Source organism: Pleurodeles waltl, chromosome 1_2 (assembly GCF_031143425.1).
Source record: "Pleurodeles waltl isolate 20211129_DDA chromosome 1_2, aPleWal1.hap1.20221129, whole genome shotgun sequence".
Classification (NCBI taxonomy): Eukaryota; Metazoa; Chordata; class Amphibia; order Caudata; family Salamandridae; genus Pleurodeles; species Pleurodeles waltl.
In genome coordinates this window covers 264,204,949-264,225,000 of record NC_090437.1, presented here as the reverse complement: position 1 = coordinate 264,225,000, position 20,052 = coordinate 264,204,949, and the positions used below count along the sequence as shown (strand labels likewise).

Genomic DNA, 20,052 nt, shown 5'->3' with positions numbered 1-20,052 from the left:
GTGTGCCTTCCGTCTTGTGAAGAAATCTCCAAGGGCTTGAGTTAGAGCTTGCCTCCTGTTGTTTGAAGTCTCAGGGACAGCAAAGACTTCTCTCTGCCAGCACCTGGAGTCTCTGGAGAGACTCCTGCTCTGACAAGTGGTGCCTATCCAGTTCCTGGGCCCTTGAAAGGAAAGCTGGTGGAAATCCAAGGAAATCGACTTCGGACGACTCCGGACCGAACCGCTGCTGAATCAGGTAACGCCACCTGCACCCGACGCCATGACCTTCGCTGGAACGCGACGTTCTTCGCAGCAGCCGTCCATGGAAGTCGCCGCACCACATCGTGACCGACGCCGCTTGAAGTGCACGGATTCAACGTTTCGCTCAGACGCCGCAATCCCGACTTTGCGCATCGTCTTGTTTTCACTCTTCACCAAAGGTACTGTACTTGGGGGTCTACACGAATCCGTGTCCGGCGCCGCTGGTGTCGGCTTGTTGGGAACGACTCCGTCACAACGCTGTGTTAACATCTCATCGAAGCATTTTTGTTTCTAAGCGCTATTTTTGAGTTTAATCTTTAAAAATTCATAACTTGACTTGTGTATGTCGGAATTTTGTCATTTTGATCTTGTTTTGTTTAGATAAATATTTCCTATTTTTCTAAACAGGTGTTGTGTCATTTTGTAGTGTTTTCATTAAGTTACTGTGTGTGTTGGTACAAATACTTTACACCTAGCGCTCTGAAGTTAAGCCTACTGCTCTGCCAAGCTACCAAGGGGGTAAGCAGGGGTTAGCTGAGGGTGATTCTCTTTTACCCTGACAAGAGTGAGGGTCCCTGCTTGAACAGGGGGTAACCTGACTGTCAACCAAAGACCCCATTTCTAACAGCACCAGTTTCCATTTGGAAATTACAGCTTATTAAATGTAATACAGCAACTCCAATGTTTTCCTCTAGAAAGGTAAGCCTTGCAGCAGTAAAAACGAATTGAAGGGGTTTTCACTACTAGGACATGTAAGACTTAAAATTACATGTCCTGCTTTCTAAATACACAGCATTCTGTCATCTGAGCTGTCCAGGGTCTACCCTAGAGGTAGCCTAATTGTATTAGCAAGGCAGGTTTGGCCCTGGCAAAAGGTGTATTTTGACCGGTCAAATGACAATTTAAAACTGCACACAAAGGCTGCAATGACAGGCCTGAGAAATGTTTAAAGGGCTACTTAAGTGGGTTTCACAATAAGGGCTGCAGGGCCACTACTAGCATTTCATTTACAAGCCATGGGTACAGATAATACCAATTTATTAGGGACTTATGTGTCAAAATATGCCAATTGGGGGTAAGCACATGGTACCATGCTTTAAGGAGTGAGCACATGCACGTTAGCACTGGCTAGCAGTGGTAAAATGTACTAATGTGTGCAGAGTCCACCAAAAGACCAACAAAAATGAGATTGGCAATAAGGAGAAAGGCAACATATTTGAGGAAGACCATCCTATGGTTGACAGGTCTAACATTCCTGTAGGATGATGTTTTCTCAAACACTACATAGACTACAATATTTATGTCAAATAATATGCTAAGAATTATATTCTGATACCATTCCCCCTCAAAAGCAGCTTTCACAATAATGATCTCTTTTTAATGTTTTTTGATAATAGTCATCCTCTTAAAAAGCAGCCACACCAGGATCAAAGGGGTTTATTTAATGGAGGAGACTTGCTGCCCCTCTTTGCCTGCCACCTCAGGCAAATGTCTACTCTGTGACAGGCTGTGGAAAGCAGCAGGTAGAATACAAGACTACAGAAAGAAGGTGAAGGTGATGGTGGTAGCAATATAATGTACTGTTTATTAATATCTTCTATGTAAAAATATGCCTCACGAAAATACTGATCTCCTTCAACATAGACTCCCCATATATCTTCAATGCAGACATACAGAGGGGAGTTTAAATTTCCATTTCTAACTTCACATATACTTCCCCCAACCATATTGTGGAAATTGATGACTTAAAGTTAATACTATCACAGGGCATTGCCTATGTACCACACCTTTTAAAGGTATCGATTTGTACTGTATTTATAGGTAAATACTTTTTCTTGTCTAGTCAGTTTATGGTTTGGTGTTTTGTGTGTGTTTTGTGGGCATTACCTAGACACAAACAAGAAAGTCAGAGGGCATTATTTAGAATTTGGCAGAAAAGATGTTCTATCAATATATGGTGGATATCACGTCCAGTATATTACAAGTTCCACATGTTATAATGCACTTGAAATATGGCAAATGGACCATTCACTGTGTTTCTGTCTGAAGTAGACAGATTGGTGTCACCTCCATGCCTGACTGTGTAACAAGTTGTCAGCAGACAAAAAATACAAAACGGATGATAGAACACATACATAACATTAAACACACATTGGAATAACATGTAAATATGTCAGGGCTCTTACCCCAATTATTTGGTTAGAATTTATTGAGATTTACATTCATTAAAAAAACCTTTCCAGCTTGGTTCATCACTAAAACAAAAGACTGCCCTTTTGCTATTTCTTACAAAACCCTAAAGGTTGAAGATCTGTCTGAAGATAACTGGAGGTAATATTTTCTCAATACTTGTTTGCCTATGTAACATTTAAGTCTCAATAAATAACAGTTCAGCAGATAAATGAAGATCTATGTTTTCTAGGGGAGATATGACTTATTTAGTTAATTTGGACCTCGCTAGAGAGTTTGTGCCTGATTTAGAACTCTGCAGATGGATTACTCATCACAACAGTGACCAATATCTCATCTGCTGAAATCTAAATCCCATTATAGTTTATAGGAATTAGATTTCAGCGGACGAGATATCTGTCACCATTCTGATGGAGTAACCCATCCGCCGAGTTCCATATCCCGTCCTTTGTTCTCTCAGCATCTGGTGCTGGTAGCTGCCCAGGGTACTGTTCGGACTAGATCCACACCAGGAGTTCATCCTAGTAGGTATTTCAGTTTCCTAACAACTGGTAGATCAACGCTTGCATTTTTAAGCTATTTTTCAATCTCATCTGCAAACCCAGCATTTCCTGAACACAGTTTTAATTACATATGTCTTTGTAGTAAACATTATATGGTTATTCCTTTATTTCCTAAGTGAAACTCTGTGTCTTGCTTAATATGTGAAATGAAAGCACTGGTCACTTTAGGAATATTCTGTTCTTCTGAGTCTCACTCGGGATTCGACCGAGGGAACTTTTCGGGCCCATCTACCCCTTTACCATCTTCAATTAATAGCAAGGTCGAGAAAATAATCACATTACCCGAAAGAAAAAAGGCAAGTACCTGTGAGGTGGAATATATATTTCCATACAGTGCACTGTAAAGAGCAAATAAAAAAAAGATTTTATGTCAAAGTTGCTTTAAATCTATCTCTTTATTTTATTGCTTTATGTTTGACAGCAGCCATGCTACAATCAACAAAATCAACTTACCTAGACTCTTGGGGATGTGCTAATCAATAATGAAACCGTTGAAGATCACCAATTAGTAATGACTGGCCCTAATAAAACTCTTTACTGCGCTCAGCATGCCATATTTTCTTGCTGTTCACTTGTCAAACACCCTCTTGCATATTTGAGATATCTGTTTTCATGTTACATTATGCTGCCAGATTTTCACTGTTTATTTAACATAAGTATTGAGGCATTCACTTTGTTTGTCTTTCATGATAACTACTTTGCCCAAAAGTTTATAGCTTCATGTGACCTACGACGCCCATGCCATTTCTTACCCTTGAGCAGTGATGCCGTTCAAGTTGCATCTTGTCTCCGCTTGTTTTGCTCAGTCAGCTTCTTTGACTGCTTTCAATTGCATCATGAGGGTTTGAGGGAATTTTATTTCTGTCAATCAACTTCGCCCCTTACATGGAGTTGATTCATTTTCTGTTACTTTGTTTCCTGTCAGGGTGCCTCCAGGCAGTTGCTCTTTCTGACATGTAGAGCAGTCTCCAGGCGAAGCAATGGTATTGTGTGTACCTGCATGCCTCTTCTCAGTGCGGTTACACTTGTTAAGAAGTTGTTACCAATTTTAACCTGTTTAAAGAATTATTGCAAACGATTTCTCTAGTCTTTATGTTGTTTTTGCTACAGGAGGTTTTCAGCCAATGTTCATAAATTCATCTGTGACAGAAATTACACTAAGCACTAACTTATGTCCCTTGGGTGTTTCTCCTCAAAATGGCTACATTACATAATATTACTTTATTAGAATGGGATGAGCAAGGCCAAATAATTAGAGAAAAATTTAATATATTGATCAAGTTCTCTGTAATTGCTTCGATCAAGCAATCCATGTTCACTATTTTTTTAAAAATCTCTAAAGCCATTGAAGTGTTAGTCAGTCGAGCCCTCCTCAGATTTCCACTGGTACTCCATGTGAGAAAAATTACCAAACATCGGCTGTGTCACAACACAAGCTGGTGTATGAACATAAATAAAACAGATTATGCTGTTTTTGACTCTTTGTCCTGTAGGGAAGCAGACTTCATCGTGTGCAGCTATGGAAAACATGGCTTATTCTAGTTATTCTAGTTGTGGGAAGTTTCAGCTCCATTTCAGAGGATTTGGCAGGCAAACATCTTGTGCATATGGATTGTGGATTTCAGACACCCAAATCCACAGATAATGATGATATTGGGAATCACACTTAGGCTATGGTAATAATAACAATATGTCAGAGTCTAAGAACATGCTCTAGTTTAGTCCTTCAGACAAACATAAAAAACAACACACACCTCTAGATTTACTCAGGTGTGTGGCCTTTATCCAGATAAATGTATTCCAGATGAAAGGCATTGATGTTGTTGGGGAATATGTAGATAAATCAGCATCTATTCTTCATATAAACACCATAGAGGTGGTGACGTCTTAATAGGCAGGACATTATGCCAGTTGAGGTCAAAATGTCCTTTTCTGCCATTTAATATTATATCGGTCCCAGCATAATTTGGTACAGATCCAAAGAAAGTTCTCAGTTTTACCGGGTCTTCCTGCCATGAGAAACTTCTGGATGTATTTGGTCATTAATGAGATTATTTGATGTGACAGAAGAAGCGGAGAATAGATCACAAAAAGTTACTGATTTACATTCTAATTTGGCCAACAAGCAGTTTGCCTTCAATGAAAGATAAAAGCTATAATTTGCCTAAGGAAGAAGGAAGGGGTCTCTCTGAAACGTATTTGGGTAACATGGCAACTATGGAAGCTTCAAGTGAATTCTACAATCTATTGTTTAGCAATAAACAGATTTAAAAAACGAAATATGAAACTTCTTTTGCATCTTTGGACAAGCCACAGTAATCATTAAGGGGAGCTTTTGGATCACATTAATGGGAGAGACAGAACTGAAGGAACCTGCTTTATCAATCATTTTCACTGCAGATTTAGCTAGCACTTCAGTGACCAAGGTCACCTATCCAGATTTCAGGCACCTGTTCTTCCCATACAGGGCAGAGGTCCCCATTTTTGAGGACTGAAGGTGTACTGAGGATCTCCTCCTACAGCCACGTTATTAAATTTCTGCCCCTTTTGTTATTGGTGGAAGATTAGCAGAGTGTCTAGAGAGCATGGTGCAAATACCTGCAGATCCGTGGGTGCTACAATCAAAGCAGATTTACAAATAGAACCTTTCTCCATCCCTTATAAACAGTGACAAGCAAGGACATTGTCTTTTTCCCAGGAGGAGTTTAATTTGCATCTAAAGCATTATGATCCTGCACTTTTGGACTGTGATTTCCTCCCTAGGAGGGAGATGACTACACCTCTCAGGCTTCACCAGACTCCGAGGATGGAGGAGGAGACGGACCCTAACCAGAGCACTGTATAGAAAGTTCACTTCTCGTACTGTGTAGGGTGCACACAATACACTCCGTCTGTGCCCAGGTCCATTACTAGGCCAGGTTGAGCTCTTCTGCATCAGTCCAAGTATGACTGGAGCTGGGATGTTTGGACAAAATATCAGGAGACAGAAATATTGGAAATAAAATATCATGTTACATAAAGATCGTGTTGCAACAATATAATTGAAATAATATCATTTTTTTAAAATAATTAATATTGTTTGATATAATATTGATGTTTTTAACATCTTGTTCAGTAATCCAGTGGTTAAAAATATATATTTTTAATTAGTTTAATGTGTTTTATTTGACATATAAATGTTATGTAATAGTAATTATAGTGATTAGTGATGCCACGAATTTTGGGTTCGTAGGGTGATAGGGTGGGAAGTTAATTAGGTAATCATTCATTATGAATTGTTTAGTAAATTGTGTTTACTTATATGATTGAAATTTATTATGTAATGTTGATTGATTGCTTTGATATTTTATATGCAGGCTGTTTGGTTTGTAGAGGTATAATGGTGGGAAGTAAATAAAGTAATCATTAATTAACAATTATTTGTTAATTGATTACTTAGTTGATTTTAAATTATGTAAATATGGAATGCAGATTTATTTTACTAACATTTTAGTTCTGGCATGCTAGGTTTATAGAGGTATGGAGTGGGAAGTTAACTTAATAATAATGAATAAACTACTACAGATCACACATACATGTGACCAAGGCTGACATGATGGCCGAAACGCGTCATGTGTTGGAGTAAACCTTCATTTCTCACCGTATCGTGAGCGTCTTACTTGTATTTGAACTTGGCTGAATTCCAGGTGGCTCAACATGCTTGCTGCTCTACTCCTCATGGGTTGATGACCTATATATCTAAAGATATTGGCCTCATGGATGGACAGCAAACCAATCCATGCCATCTTAACAATACATCAGATTAAAAGTGTGCCCATTGCCCCCTATGGTGCAGATATTTGGTGATATACTAATGCCCTTAATGCATAAGTAGAGCAAAATGTTTTTTTTTTTCACACACCTTGTCACACTGCCACCAAGCAGCCCTTCGGGTGTCCTGAAAAACTGGGTGAGGGCTATAATTAGGATATTTTCAAATTATGACCACTGTTGTGATGGCTTTAAGACTGAGACTGAGCTTAGTCGTGTAATTAATAATGACTGTCTGACCATTGATAGAGACATAAAAAACTCTGGTTGAATTATATAAAAAATATATTTTCATGCTCGGTCTGATAGTTTTTTGTAATCCTTGTTTAATAGCAAAAATAAAAATAGCAAAAAAACTACAGTGGGTAACATCTGCCTTTTAAAATTTTAGTAGTGTAATAAGAGAAGCAAAATAAATTACATAAATTGTATCTAGATCACATATCTTGTTGACATTTGATACTACTATGGAATCGTACCTCACCATAGTAGATAAAGTCATATATAGATTTTTTACTGCCTCTAGTCAGACTGAATACAGTCTATTTTCAGTTGAGATTGATTTACCAAAGGTTGTTTGTTTGACTATGAGATGCCTCCAGATGCCTCCCTGCTCTTGTGATTTATCCTGTGCCCAAATTAGTATAAATTCTATTATTTTTTGTTAAGTTTTAAAGATCTATGCCATTGGTAATTAATTTCTGTACTGAAAAGTAATTTTAGGCAAGTAAGACCCTCTTGATTTATCTGCATATGGTACTGGATGTGAACAATTGCTTGGCAGTTTCTAGTTTCTTAACGGAGCTGTTAGAAATTATTTACATTTTTATTTGTACTGTTGTTGATACTACTCATGTTTAATAATCTAATCCTCTCATTTAAATAAATGCAAAAATTTTAATTGGGATTTTATTACTATTTGTATATTTATGAACTGTTACATGCTTTAATCTGTTATGCTATTACCCTCTACAGTGCAGTGGCCAACGCCCACACTACCGCCCTGGTGCGGGTCACGATCAGTGGCCGACACCAGGGAGGGTGTTAAAAAATCCTCCAATGTGTTGCATTGGATGATTTGTTTTTTTATTAAAAAACCTCCGGGAGAGATGGAAGATCTTCTGTGTCCCCCTTCCCCATAACCCCACCCTCCCCTTTCTGACATCAGCGTGCTGCAAGGCACGCTGACCTCACTCTCTGTTTTCCCCACCAGAGCAGGAAGCGATCTTATGGCTACTTCCTGCTCCAAAGGGGAAAACAGGCCCAAACAGGCCTTCCCTACATTCAGGAAGGCCTTGTTCGAAAGGGGAGACTCTCCCCTTTCAAACAAGGCCTTCCTCAACAGGTTTGCTAGCCCTCGATCGCAGCACAGCTGCGGTTGAGGGCCAGGAAACCCTCCCTTGACACCTAAGTTTTCACTTGGGGGGGTCGGCCCCCTTGGAAAATGGGCCAGACCCCCACCCGGGGCAATTTGTTTCTCCAAAAGGTATGTTTACCTTTGGGCATGATTAAAAATAAACAAAATTGAATTTACAGGGGGTCGCCCGTGAGCAGGGCGACCCCTTGTGGGGACAATAATTTTTTTAACAGCTGTATGGTTTCCCTGGGGGACACTATTGTACCCAAGGAAACCATAGCGGTTTAGCCCAATCCAGAGAGCAGGTGCATGCGGCGGCAAGCACAGAGAGAGTGTGCTCTCTTTTGAGCTCCCCAATTCAGTTCAGCCCCAAATTCCACCACCCAAATCATACTGTGGAGACATCAAAATTATCTATCAGAGAACAACCTGGTTTTGCAAAGCAGGCATCTGCGTTTTTGGTCCTGGGCTCGGCAGTCATATAAGGAAACCTATCAAACCCATACATTTCTGGAAACTAGAAATCCAGGGGAGTCCACAGAGGTGTGACTTGTGTGGATTCCCCAAAGTTTTCTTACCAAGAATACCCTGCAAAGCTGAAATATTGAATAATTTTTTTTTTCTTGCATTTCTGTCTCACACACACACACTACAGGCATATGCTGAGATCCACAAAATTCCTACCACCCAGTGTTTCCCCACCTGTCCTGATAAAAACACTACCCGACTTGAGTGCCTGTACCTAGTGCTTGCATCAGGAATGGATCACCCCAGGGTCAACAGTTGCCCTCGTGTAAGGACCAACATTGACCATTGTGTGATCCATTCCTGACACAGGCACTAGGCCCACACACACAAGTGAGGTACCATTTTTATCAGGAGGCTTGGGGGAATGCTGGGTGGAAGGACGTTTGGGGCTGCTCTCAGATTCCAAAACTTTCTATCACTGAAATGTGAGGAAAAAGTTTTTTTTTTTTGCCAAATATTGAGATTTGCAAAGGATTCTGTGTAACAGAACCTGGTAGGAGTGCCATAAGTTACACCATCCTGGGTTCCCCTATGTGTCTAGTTTTCAAAAATATATAGGTTTGGTAGGTTTCCCTAGATACCGGCTGAGCTAGAGGCCAATAACCACAGCTAGGCAATTTGCAAAAAACATGTCCGCTTTTATTGAAATAATGTGATGTGTCCACATTGTATTTTGGGGTATTTCCTGTCGCGGGCACTAGGCTTACCCACACAAGTGAGGTACTATTTTTATCAGGAGTCTTGGGGAATGCTGGGTGGAAGGAAGTTTGTGGCTGCTCTCAGATTCCAGAACTTTGCAGCACCGAAATGTGAGAGAAAAGTGTTTTATTTGCAATTTTTTAGGTTTGCAAACAATTCTGGGTAACAGAACCTGGTGGGAGCCCCACAAGTCACCCTATCCTGGATTCCCCTAGGTGCCTAGTTGTCAAAAATGCAAAGGTTTGGTAGTTTCACCTGGTGCCGGCTGAGCTAGAGGCCAAAGACCACAGCTAGGCACTTTCCAAAAAAACACGTCAGAGTTCAATGTAAAAATGTAATGTGTCCATGCTGCGTTTCCTGTCAAGGGAAGTAGGCCTACCCACACAAGTGAGGTACCATTTTTATCGGGAGACTTGGGGAAAACAGACTAGCACAACAAGTGTTATTGCCCCTTGTCTTTCTCTACATTTTTTCCTTCCAAATGTAAGACAGTGTGTAAAAAACACATCCATTTGAGAAATGCCCTGTAATTCACATGCTAGTATGGGGACCCAAGAATTCAGAGATATGCAAATAACCACTGCTTCTCAACACCTTATCTTGTGCCCATTTTGGAAATACAAAGGTTTCCTTGATACCTATTTTTCAGTCTTTATATTTCACCAAATGAATTGCTGTATACAATAAAAACCCATATTAAGGTACAGCTCATTTATTGGCTCTGGGTACCTAGGTCTCTTGATGAACCTACAAGCCCTATATATCCCCGCAACCAAAAGAGTCCAGCAGACGTAACGGTTTATTGCTTTTGAAAATTTTACATTGCAGCTAAAAGTTCCAGAGTAAAACGTGGAGAATAATAGCTGTTTTTTTAGCTCAATTTCAATATCTTTTTATTTTAGCTGTTACTTTCTGTAGAAAAGCCTTGAAGGATCTACACAAATGACCCCTTGCTGAAATAAGAATTTTATCTACTTTTCATAAATGTTTAGCTGTCTGGGATCCAGCATTGATTTCACACCCATTTCTGTCACTAACTGGAAGGAGGCTGAAAGCACAAAAAATAGTAAAAATGGGGTTTGTCCCAGTGAAGTGCCAAAATTGTGTTGAAAAATTGGGTTTTCTGATTCACTTCTGCCTTTTCCTGAAAGCAGGGAAGATGCCATTTTCAAGGAAAAAAACACATGCTTTCTTCTGCAGCCCTTTTTTTCAATTTTTTTGAAAAAAGTGAACTTTTCGCTGTATTTTGGCTAACTTCTTGGTCTCCTCCAGGGGAACCCACAAACTCTGGGTACCTTTCGAAACCCTAGGGTGTTGGAAAAAAAGGACAGAAATTTGGCGAGAATAGCTTATGTGGACAAAAAGTTGTGAAGGCCTAAGCGCAAACTACCCCAAATATCCAAAAAAGTGCTCGGCACTGGGGGGAGAGGAAGGCCCAGCAGCGAAGGGGTTAAAGAACAATATTGCTGATAATTAAGGCCTTTATGACTGTTTACATGTGCATGGGTCTTATTGCGTATTATTGTTTGCCGAATGAGAAGTGCTGTAATGGGGGGTGTTTATGTCTATGTTTGATATTTTTCTTATCATTACTTAATTTGTTTATACTTAGATTTGGATCACTTCGTATGGAGTTCTGTTTTCTGTAATATTGCGATATGTATTTATTTTTTGGCCAAAGGGTTTTGCAAAAAACGAACATGTTTGGAGACAGAAATGGTAAAAACTGTAACATTCAAGTTGGGGCTTATTCATGGGGGATTGGCAGCGACATAAATCTTCTTCCTGCACTGCCCTACACCAATGTGAAAGGGCAGAAATACACCGTAGTTATGCAATGCAATTCTTTCCGGGCCTTTCCCCCTGTGCTGGTGCACAATTGGCTGCCTGGCGCCAATGCAGGAACCCTTGCACCATTGTGCAAAAGTGTCTGCATTGAATGTTGTATTGTTTTTGTGCAGGAAGGCGCACCTTCCTGCACAAAAACAATCCAGAGAGGAGTTTTCCTACTTCTATTTGTGCTGCAGAATTCAGCACATATGGAAGGAGGAAAAAACGAGGAGAAATGCAAATATTTCCCCTTGTTATGCCTGGTCTGTGGAGGCATACGAATTTGCCATTGCTTCAAGTTTACGTGATTAGGTAAATCTGGGGCAGCACCAATATCCTTGGATGCTACGTAGGAAAACCCACTACAATGCACTCGGAACGCTTTCCTGTCCCTGAGTAAGGCAATGGAGTGACTTGCGCTGCTTTTTCGTACTCCATATCTTTGAGACCATTCAAAGTCACTCAAAGTGGGTTTTTCAGAGACTTGCGCTTCCGAAGTGTCAAAAAAGTGACTCTTTGGAAGCGGAAGCCTCACAAAAATATGCCACTTTTGTATAACAAATTGAGAAGTAGAGGAATAGGCAATAGGACACGTAAGTGTCTTATTAAACTACCAATTATTGCCCAAGATGTTCCAGATACACATAAAACCAGCACCAATGAGGAATAAAGAGCGTCGTCTATGACTTGAATCTGGTTTTAAAAAGACTGTTTTCTAAATTGTGAATTTTCATTGTACCCAAGCTAAACCCTTTTGCAACAACTTGAACGTGTTGCTGTGTGGGGTGTTAATTCGGCACCAGCTGAGTTAAAGATATTTGTGGATGCATTAAGTCTGTGGGTCTAAAATTCCCAAGGATAGTGGGCTGAACCCTGCAAATCCTCAGAATAATGAGGATTTGTGGTGGAATCACTAATTCTGAGTCTAATTCCCTCATTCTGCCCCACAGTTTTCCCACAAGTTTATGGATGCTTGCTATCAGCTGCTGATATCTCCCTGGGATGCACGGTAACTCTGTGAACTTCATAATTCTCGATTGGGACAGTAACCAGTCCATATGGAAACACAAGCTTCTGATTAGGAGAGCAACTGAGTCTTACGACAGATGCTCTGAACATGTTTTAAGTTTACAATTACCCTTTTGTACCTGAAAAATGAATACTGAGGGCCTGATTTACTCTTTTTTAGCGCTGCATTTGCATTATATTTTTACTCAAAAGCGGCGCAAGCTTGCAAAATATAATTGAATTTTGTAAGTTTGCGCCGCTTTTGCGTCAAACAATGACGCAAATGAGGCACTATAAAAGTATAAATCAGGCCCTGAGTGCCCTTGCTTACAAAATACTTGAAATGTTCTTCTCCTGCATAATATGTGAACATCTTCACTAGCCTGTGTCACGTGGCCTTCTCATCCCCTGCCTGGCAGGACTACCCGCCAGGGACTGTTATATTTCTGTTTCTGTAAACGGTATCCGTTTAATGTAATCAATTGCCCTTGGAAAATCTCTGGCATTGTTGCAGACAGAAAGAGAGTCTGAAACAGATGGATTTATTCATGAAAACAATGTTCCTTATTTATCAATATTAATATGTTATTCTGTATTTCTAAATCCTTAAACATGTAAGGCCAAAATACATCTGAAAGTTCAGGGCCATTAAAATACAAAAAGAACATAAACAGTCTGCTGGGAGGAATTCGGTATGCATGCTAATATCTGTATTCTATTTTGCTATGTCAGCTCTAAATGTTGTCTGCTTCCGCCAAGACAAAGAACAACTAACCCTGAGGGTACCATTATTATGGTATATGTGGACAAGCCATATTGGTTGCTGTGATAACAGTGAATGACTGTGAATTAATGTATTTTTATGTTGTACTTTTTGGGAAGAAAGAGTGTTGTGCCATACACTAGAAGCGACATTGTCATGTTTACTCTGTAGCCAGACGTCTGTTCGAATTGCCGCAGGGCATGGAATTGTAAAATTAAGGGGGTTTATTATGAAACGCATGCGTTTAACAGGCTGGCTCAGGCGTGCCTATTCAAAATGATTGTAAAGAAATGTGTAAGAATATTTTCCAGTGCGATGTTTCCTGTAGTTAGACTGATGAAGAGTTGTAGATTTTTGAAGACCCGGTGACCCTCCTTTTCACTGAAAGGCTGGCAAATGTGTCCGTTCCTAAAATGCCTCTATGTATTATTAGGTATTAATGCCTGCCTTTTAGGATTGAATTCTTTTGCATGTAAGTCTTTATGCGAGATACAATATATATTTGTCAACAGAATGTAGGCAAAAAGAAGGCTAAAAAGGATAACTATTTTCAACAATAGTTAACGGCTTGTCTTGTGTACAATAACAAAGGCCCCTGTGATTTTGTGGCAACAGGGCTTTCGACATAATTGTACATTTGTTGCAGTTGCTACCCAGTTTACCATCTGAAGCATAATCTGCAGATGTCAAAGCACTTTTTTTTAGCTCAAACTGATCACATGCTAAAAATAGAGTGAATCTTTGTAGTACCCAGTGGAAGGGCCTATGGAGGTGTTGCCTGATCAGCTTCCAGAGACTAAAGGCTGTGTTCTGGTGCTGAATCGGTACTCACGTGTTGAATCATTAACACATATAGGGCCTGATTACAACTTTGGAGGAGGGTGTTAATTTACCCCAAATGTGACGGATATACCACCCGCCGTATTACGAGTCCATTATATCCTATGGAACTAGTAATACGGTGGGCAGGATATCCGTCACATTTGGGACGGATTAACACCCTCCTCCAAAGTTGTAATCAGGCCCATAGTATTAATGTGTATAAGAATGACAGCATATTTGTACCATGGAATGTGCCACCTTGTGCTCCATAATGGATTTTTTTATGCTGAATAATTATGTCACCCCTTCCTCATACTCTGGATCTTCACACTGCATAATTCCAGTCGTCATTGCACTAACCAGTGCATTGAAGTTGATCCTTACTTTAAGTGGCAACCATCACAAACTTCACAAAATAGTAGATTCTTATAAGGAGATTTTTGTCACTGCTCTTTAAACAAACCAGTAATCAGTGAAGGCTTTCAATGCTCCTTTTGGTCATACCAAGCAATTAAGCAATAAAGTCAGCAGTTTTAGGGACAACAATGTCCCTACCTAATAAAATCCAATGAACTTCTTAAAAGTTCTTGGTGAGGTGACAGACTTAGTTGGACATTACAGAAAACACCAGAAGACAGTGAAAAGAAGATTGTGCAAAAGGGAATTTTAATGTATGGCATCATGATGAACTTGCAACCATGAGAAGGTGCCCTGCAGCATCAATGAAGTTAACATTTAAAGGCCATCCCGTCTCTGTAAATGGTGAAGAACCATATTTAGAGTGTTATAGCGACTAACTGGAACAAACAGCAGTTGGCAAAACGACCATGCACAGTTTTCTCATCAATAATGTTACTGCAAATATGACAGTTATATTATCAATGATGTATTAAAAAATGTCATGAGTGCTGCAATATCTAGGGTAATTAGCAGTGCATGGCGAGGGTGCGAATTGTAGTTATCTTAGAGCACAAACACTATAACAACTGAATTTCTATGGTTTTATAAATTTTAAATGTAAGCCTAATTATAATGTCCCTGTAACCTTTGGTTTTTTAAGTGAATTTCTATGTTTTTTAGCTCTATTTCCTAACTATAACATCTCTGTAACCTTTGTTTTTTTCAATAAATTTCTATGTCTTTTTAACTTAAAGTCATTTGAATTATTATATGTTAATCCAACCAATGCCGCGCACTGCCTTCGGTCATGGGCGGCCGGGGCTAACCACGGGGACTGTCCTGTGGCCAGGCTCTGCAACCAACCACCTAAAACCATCCAACGCCACACCACGCACAACCTTAGGTCATGCACAGTGGGGCTTGGCCGTAGAACTATAGAAATTCAGCTGTTATAGGTTATACTTATACTTATGTTAAGAAACTATCACTAGTTGCCCAAAGTAACTTTTTGGCATGAGGTATAGTTTCTTCAGATAAGCCTAACTACAACTATAACTGCTGAATTTATATGGTTTTACATGGGTACAATGTCCCTGTAAATTTAGTTTTTTTCTGTGAATTTCTATGTTTTTTTAATGTAAAGTAATATCTGATTAAAGCATGTTAATACAACCACAGCCACGCACAGCCAGCACCTGCATTCACCCTTCAGCGGTGCACACTGTGGGGATAGATTCAGTGGGTATATTTTTTGGGGAAAATGTTTCAGATCTATGGCTCCTTTGTGAGTTTACTCTGGGGGTCGCACTGATGCCCGTGGTGGATCAATGCATTTGTAGATCGAACAAAACAAAGGCAATTTGTTTGCTTGATATATATATATATATACCTACTATACATTACCTACTGGTGGTAGGCAGTAGGTAGTTGTAGTTATGACCTAGTTTCTATAGAAAAAGCATTTACTGTTTTGCTAAGAACTTTGGCACTGTTTGAAGAATCTTCACAAAATTTTACAAACTAGTGTCCTGGTCACTGCAGCTGCTGTCTGGGAAGTTTCAGAGTAATCCATAAAGCAGGGGCGAGAAAAAAGGGTATCTCAAAGCATGTTTTTCCTGTGCAATTTCTCACATGACTTTTGGATATGACTACAGCCCGAACCGCTGAATGGAACTACACCAAATGTGGTGGAAAGCCAGACCATGGTCCAGAAAGATATCTTTTTGTGATTTGGTGTGAATCCGTTGAGTAGTTTTGGAGATATTGAAGAAAAAAAAAATTACAGATATCCTGGAATGCAAATCCTCCGCTGATCTGAGATTTTATTTGCGGCCAGCACTTCAATAACGAAGTGCTGACAGCCATTTTGGGGCTCGGACTCAGCCGAGTGCTAAGAAAAAGACATTACAAAATCAACAAAGGGGCAGGCTAGAAATACCCTGACCCCCTAGGCCTGGCCCTAAATTGTTTTTTTTTTTTAAATATTCTACGATGAAATCTGGGAGGCTATGAGAATCTGGTAAGATAAAAAAAAAAAAAAAAAAAAAAACTACAGCTTGCCGGATGTTTTCTTAATGCCCCACAGGTGGGTCAGGTGTTGAGGAGTGTACTGATTTATAGAACTCGTAGAGGGGGGTGTGCTTGGCCCTCCTTCCCAGGTCAATACCTGAGACCAATATGTCCCTGGGGCAAGGCTGTATAATATATAGGGGAATGGGAGCCATCCAACCCCCTCTTGGACCCATTTTTGCCCTGGGGGCCACACCTCCCTGGGGCAAGGCCATTTTAAAGAACTGGACCAAGTGATCCGCCCTCCTGGGGCCACGACCTCACCGGGCAAGGCTCCTTAAGATATTGGGGAGGGGTGCCACACAGACCCCTCCTGAGCCATTGTCAGCCCCAGGGATCACCACCTCTATGGGATAAGGCAGTTTTAAAGAATGGGGAGGAAGAAAACATGTCTCCCTCCGAAGTCCACCTTCCCTGGCAACAGCTGTGCAATTCAATAGGAGGGGACCCACTCCTGGAGCCATTAATGACCCTGGGCCAGCTCCCTATGTCCAGAGATACCCAGCCTTAGGGCCCAGCTGTTTGATCTCGCTTGGCAGGAGCTATTTGACAGCTCCCCCCAACTGAAAGCAAACCGTAAGTCCATTCCCAGCAGGCTAGAGCATGGTAAATGCTCCTGCCCCCTGGGAGCAGACTTTAAATCTGTTTCCTGCCAGCACTAAAGAGAAACAGATGAAAATATTGCTCCTGACTGCAGAGAGCAGCATTTAAAGCTTCTCCTTCTCGGCAGGAGCAATGTTTGCTCCTTCAGGAGGCGGAGAGCAGGCTGAGGTCGCAGTGGCATTGGGACTCCCCCCACGGCATCCAAGAACAAGCCAGTGGGTGCCATTGGTGTGCTCCAGGGCACCTACCATGTAGTGGCCAGTCCACAGGTGATGAGGTCCCCAGGCCCAATATTACTCAGGGGAGGGGGCTATGTGCTCCATCCCAGTCCATCAGATTTGTGTTAAATTCAGAAATTCATTTGTAAAAAGATCTGTTCCAGAGCATATACAGGGCCTCTCCTTCTAAATTAAATGGATATGAAATTATCTAACGATCTGCCACTAGGCAACTTCCGAAGATGCTAAAACCAGTTTCTTACCATCAATAGCTTATGATTTACTGCTAACTAGCAATGAATATATCTACACCTCTGAATAACTGTTAACAGGAAACTGACCTTATAGCCGTCTTTAAAAACTGCATCATTCCCAGATGTTGAAATGGATGATAATGAGACCCTAAGTGTGGGTTTCTGGATTTCAATAATGATTGAGTGTGAGGCTCTCAGGATTCCATTAATGATCAAGTGGCTCCACAGAAGTCAAAAGGTGTGGAACCAGTGTCCTAGTAGATCTTTAATAAGTTATTAAAAAGTCTGGGGTTCTGTTCTGGTTTCATTTTGCATTGAGGCCCTACATTCTAACAACGTGCCTCAAGGTTAGATGGGTTCAATATTGATACATATGCAAAAAAGCATGCCTGTAGTGATCCAGCTATCGACAGGTTTTTATTTATGTTTTTCTGGAAGGTAAAGTATTTGTTCATATTATTTATGAAAATCATCTGAGCTTAGTTAATACTAGGAAGAATTTCACCCATGTCACAAGCTACGTTCAGAGCATGTGCGTCTGTGTCACACAATTGTGCAGTGTTATTAATACTAGTTAGAAAAGCTTTGCAAAAAGCCTTCTCCTTTATACAGCACATTTGCATTCAGCATGGTGGATAAGCAGATCCAATGTTATAAAATGAAGATATTAAAACACCATCAGCCTTTTTGGGAGTGGTATAAATACAAAACTTCATTATTGAAATGTCCTTATGAAAGAGCTTAACTGCAGTCTATTCTATACATTTCTATAAGGTAAAATTAGACTATATTGTCTTTCATATTTAGGGTATGATGAAAAGTATTCTCATTTACGGCAATGCGTGTTCCTGAAAGTGCATCAAAACATTGCAGCACATAGTTTGATCAAAAGCAAGTCCTGACAAGGTTTTTGTGACACTGGTGGCCTCCATCATTTCTAGCATTTATGTTAATTACATAAAATGCTCAATATACCTCCATTATGTCACCTTGCTTATTTTTTTCTCTAACCAGGGAAATTCCTATTATGTGAGAATGAGACCAACATGAATGAAGAGATTGCAGGTTCCTTCTGTTTGCGCCATGTGAAGTTTAGCACTGGTTGTCAAAATGGGTCCCAGCACCCAACATTGATGTATTGCATCTACAGTGTCATTAAATTAGGCAGTTTTCTTTAGGACGTCTTTTGTAAAATTAACAATAATTATTAGATGTGATTGTGTAGTCTAAAACACTCTGCAAATCCTTGCAACATCTGTTTCTGAATCTGAATGAGGAGTAGAGTGAGAGGATGATGAATAGATATGTATGCCATCCTGCTGACTACACAACGCAGCTGCTTCCAGCGTTACAAGTCAAGATCAATGTGAACACAGCTTACATTTATGAAAATAAGATTAATGCTTGAAAACAATGTAGTATTGACAGTTACCTCATTTATAATGATCCAGTGACAGTCTACTGCAACCAAATTAGTCTCCACGACCTGCAACAGAGAGGACAGGCCATTATTCAGCTTAGTAAGAAATGCAAAATAAAAGAGAATTGATGTGCTCCCTGAGCTGCAAACATGAACCACATGTTTTGAAAGAACATTGTAATTCAGGTGAGAATGGATAACCTTTTGCAATGCGAAGTACTGTGCTGCACTAGAATTTGCATTCTTGCTTGACTAAATAATTAAATACGAAAACATTTTTCTGAAAATGTACAAAAAAGTACACACATCATTGTAAAAATATTCTGAAAGAAAAGAAAAATATAAATTTAATACAACGTTCACGAGTGTAAGGTGGTATTAATTGCATCTGTTGAATATTTGTGGGGGCCATTCCTGAATCAGACATGATGGTTCCTTTAACAGTGGTAATACATAGCATGTTTCACTCTTCACATCTCTTTTCGTGCTAAGTGAAATTTCATGAAAGAGGTCTTGTGAGTATTAAAAGAGTTGTTGCCTTTATAAAGCCATTGTAACATGTAATCTATGGGCACTAAATGGTTGTTTCATCGTGTCAATTTCGTTTTCCTCTATTAGCAACATGGGACTGTAGTGTAGTGACAAATGTGCGTGTGGGCATTTTAGTACAATTCCCTCACTGTTTTACTGTGTGTGTGTGTGTTTGGCACAAGCGTGTGTGTCTGTGTGTACTTTACCGAGGCTGTCAGATCATCTCTGCAGTTTTGGATAGCTCAATTATCAAAAACAGTTTATGTTTTGCTAATATCATCGGTGACGTCTCAGAAATGTATACAAAACGTTACAAATAATCAATGTAATTCACATTTTGCATAGCGTTTAAAGCTGTGTTAGGTGTCATAGACATCGTTTTTCCTTAGTAAATTCCCAAAGAGTTTTTGGGCTACACATTAAAATGCCGGAATGCCGGAATGATATTGGATTTGTCATTTTCAAAAAGAACAGTTTCTTCTCGGCGCTTTTCCAAATGCCAGGTAAATCTATTTGGTAGCTCCTGAGAAATGTGTGAAATGTGGCAAGCAGGGTTTAAGGAGCCAAGGGCCAGATGTAGGTACCAAGCAAATTGCGACTTGCAATTTGCGAGTCGGAGCGACTCGCAAATTGCAACTCGCAATTTGCTAGGCAGAACGGTGTCTCAGACTATGGGGTCGCAAAGACCCACCTCATTAATATTAATGAGGTGGGTCGCAAATTGCGGCCCCATAGCGACTATGGGCA

General features: G+C 40.1%; 1 protein-coding gene across 2 annotated transcripts in view; it reads right to left on the bottom strand.

Moving 5' to 3' along the window:
* Window positions 1–20,052, bottom strand: part of GRID2 (glutamate ionotropic receptor delta type subunit 2) — a 2,834,743-nt gene that overhangs the window by 1,355,192 nt on the left and 1,459,499 nt on the right. For both annotated transcript variants that reach the window (XM_069238009.1, XM_069238018.1), the window contains exon 5: window positions 18,787–18,840. In XM_069238009.1, the coding sequence (XP_069094110.1) occupies window positions 18,787–18,840 (54 nt within the window). The remainder of the gene's footprint in view (window positions 1–18,786; window positions 18,841–20,052) is intronic.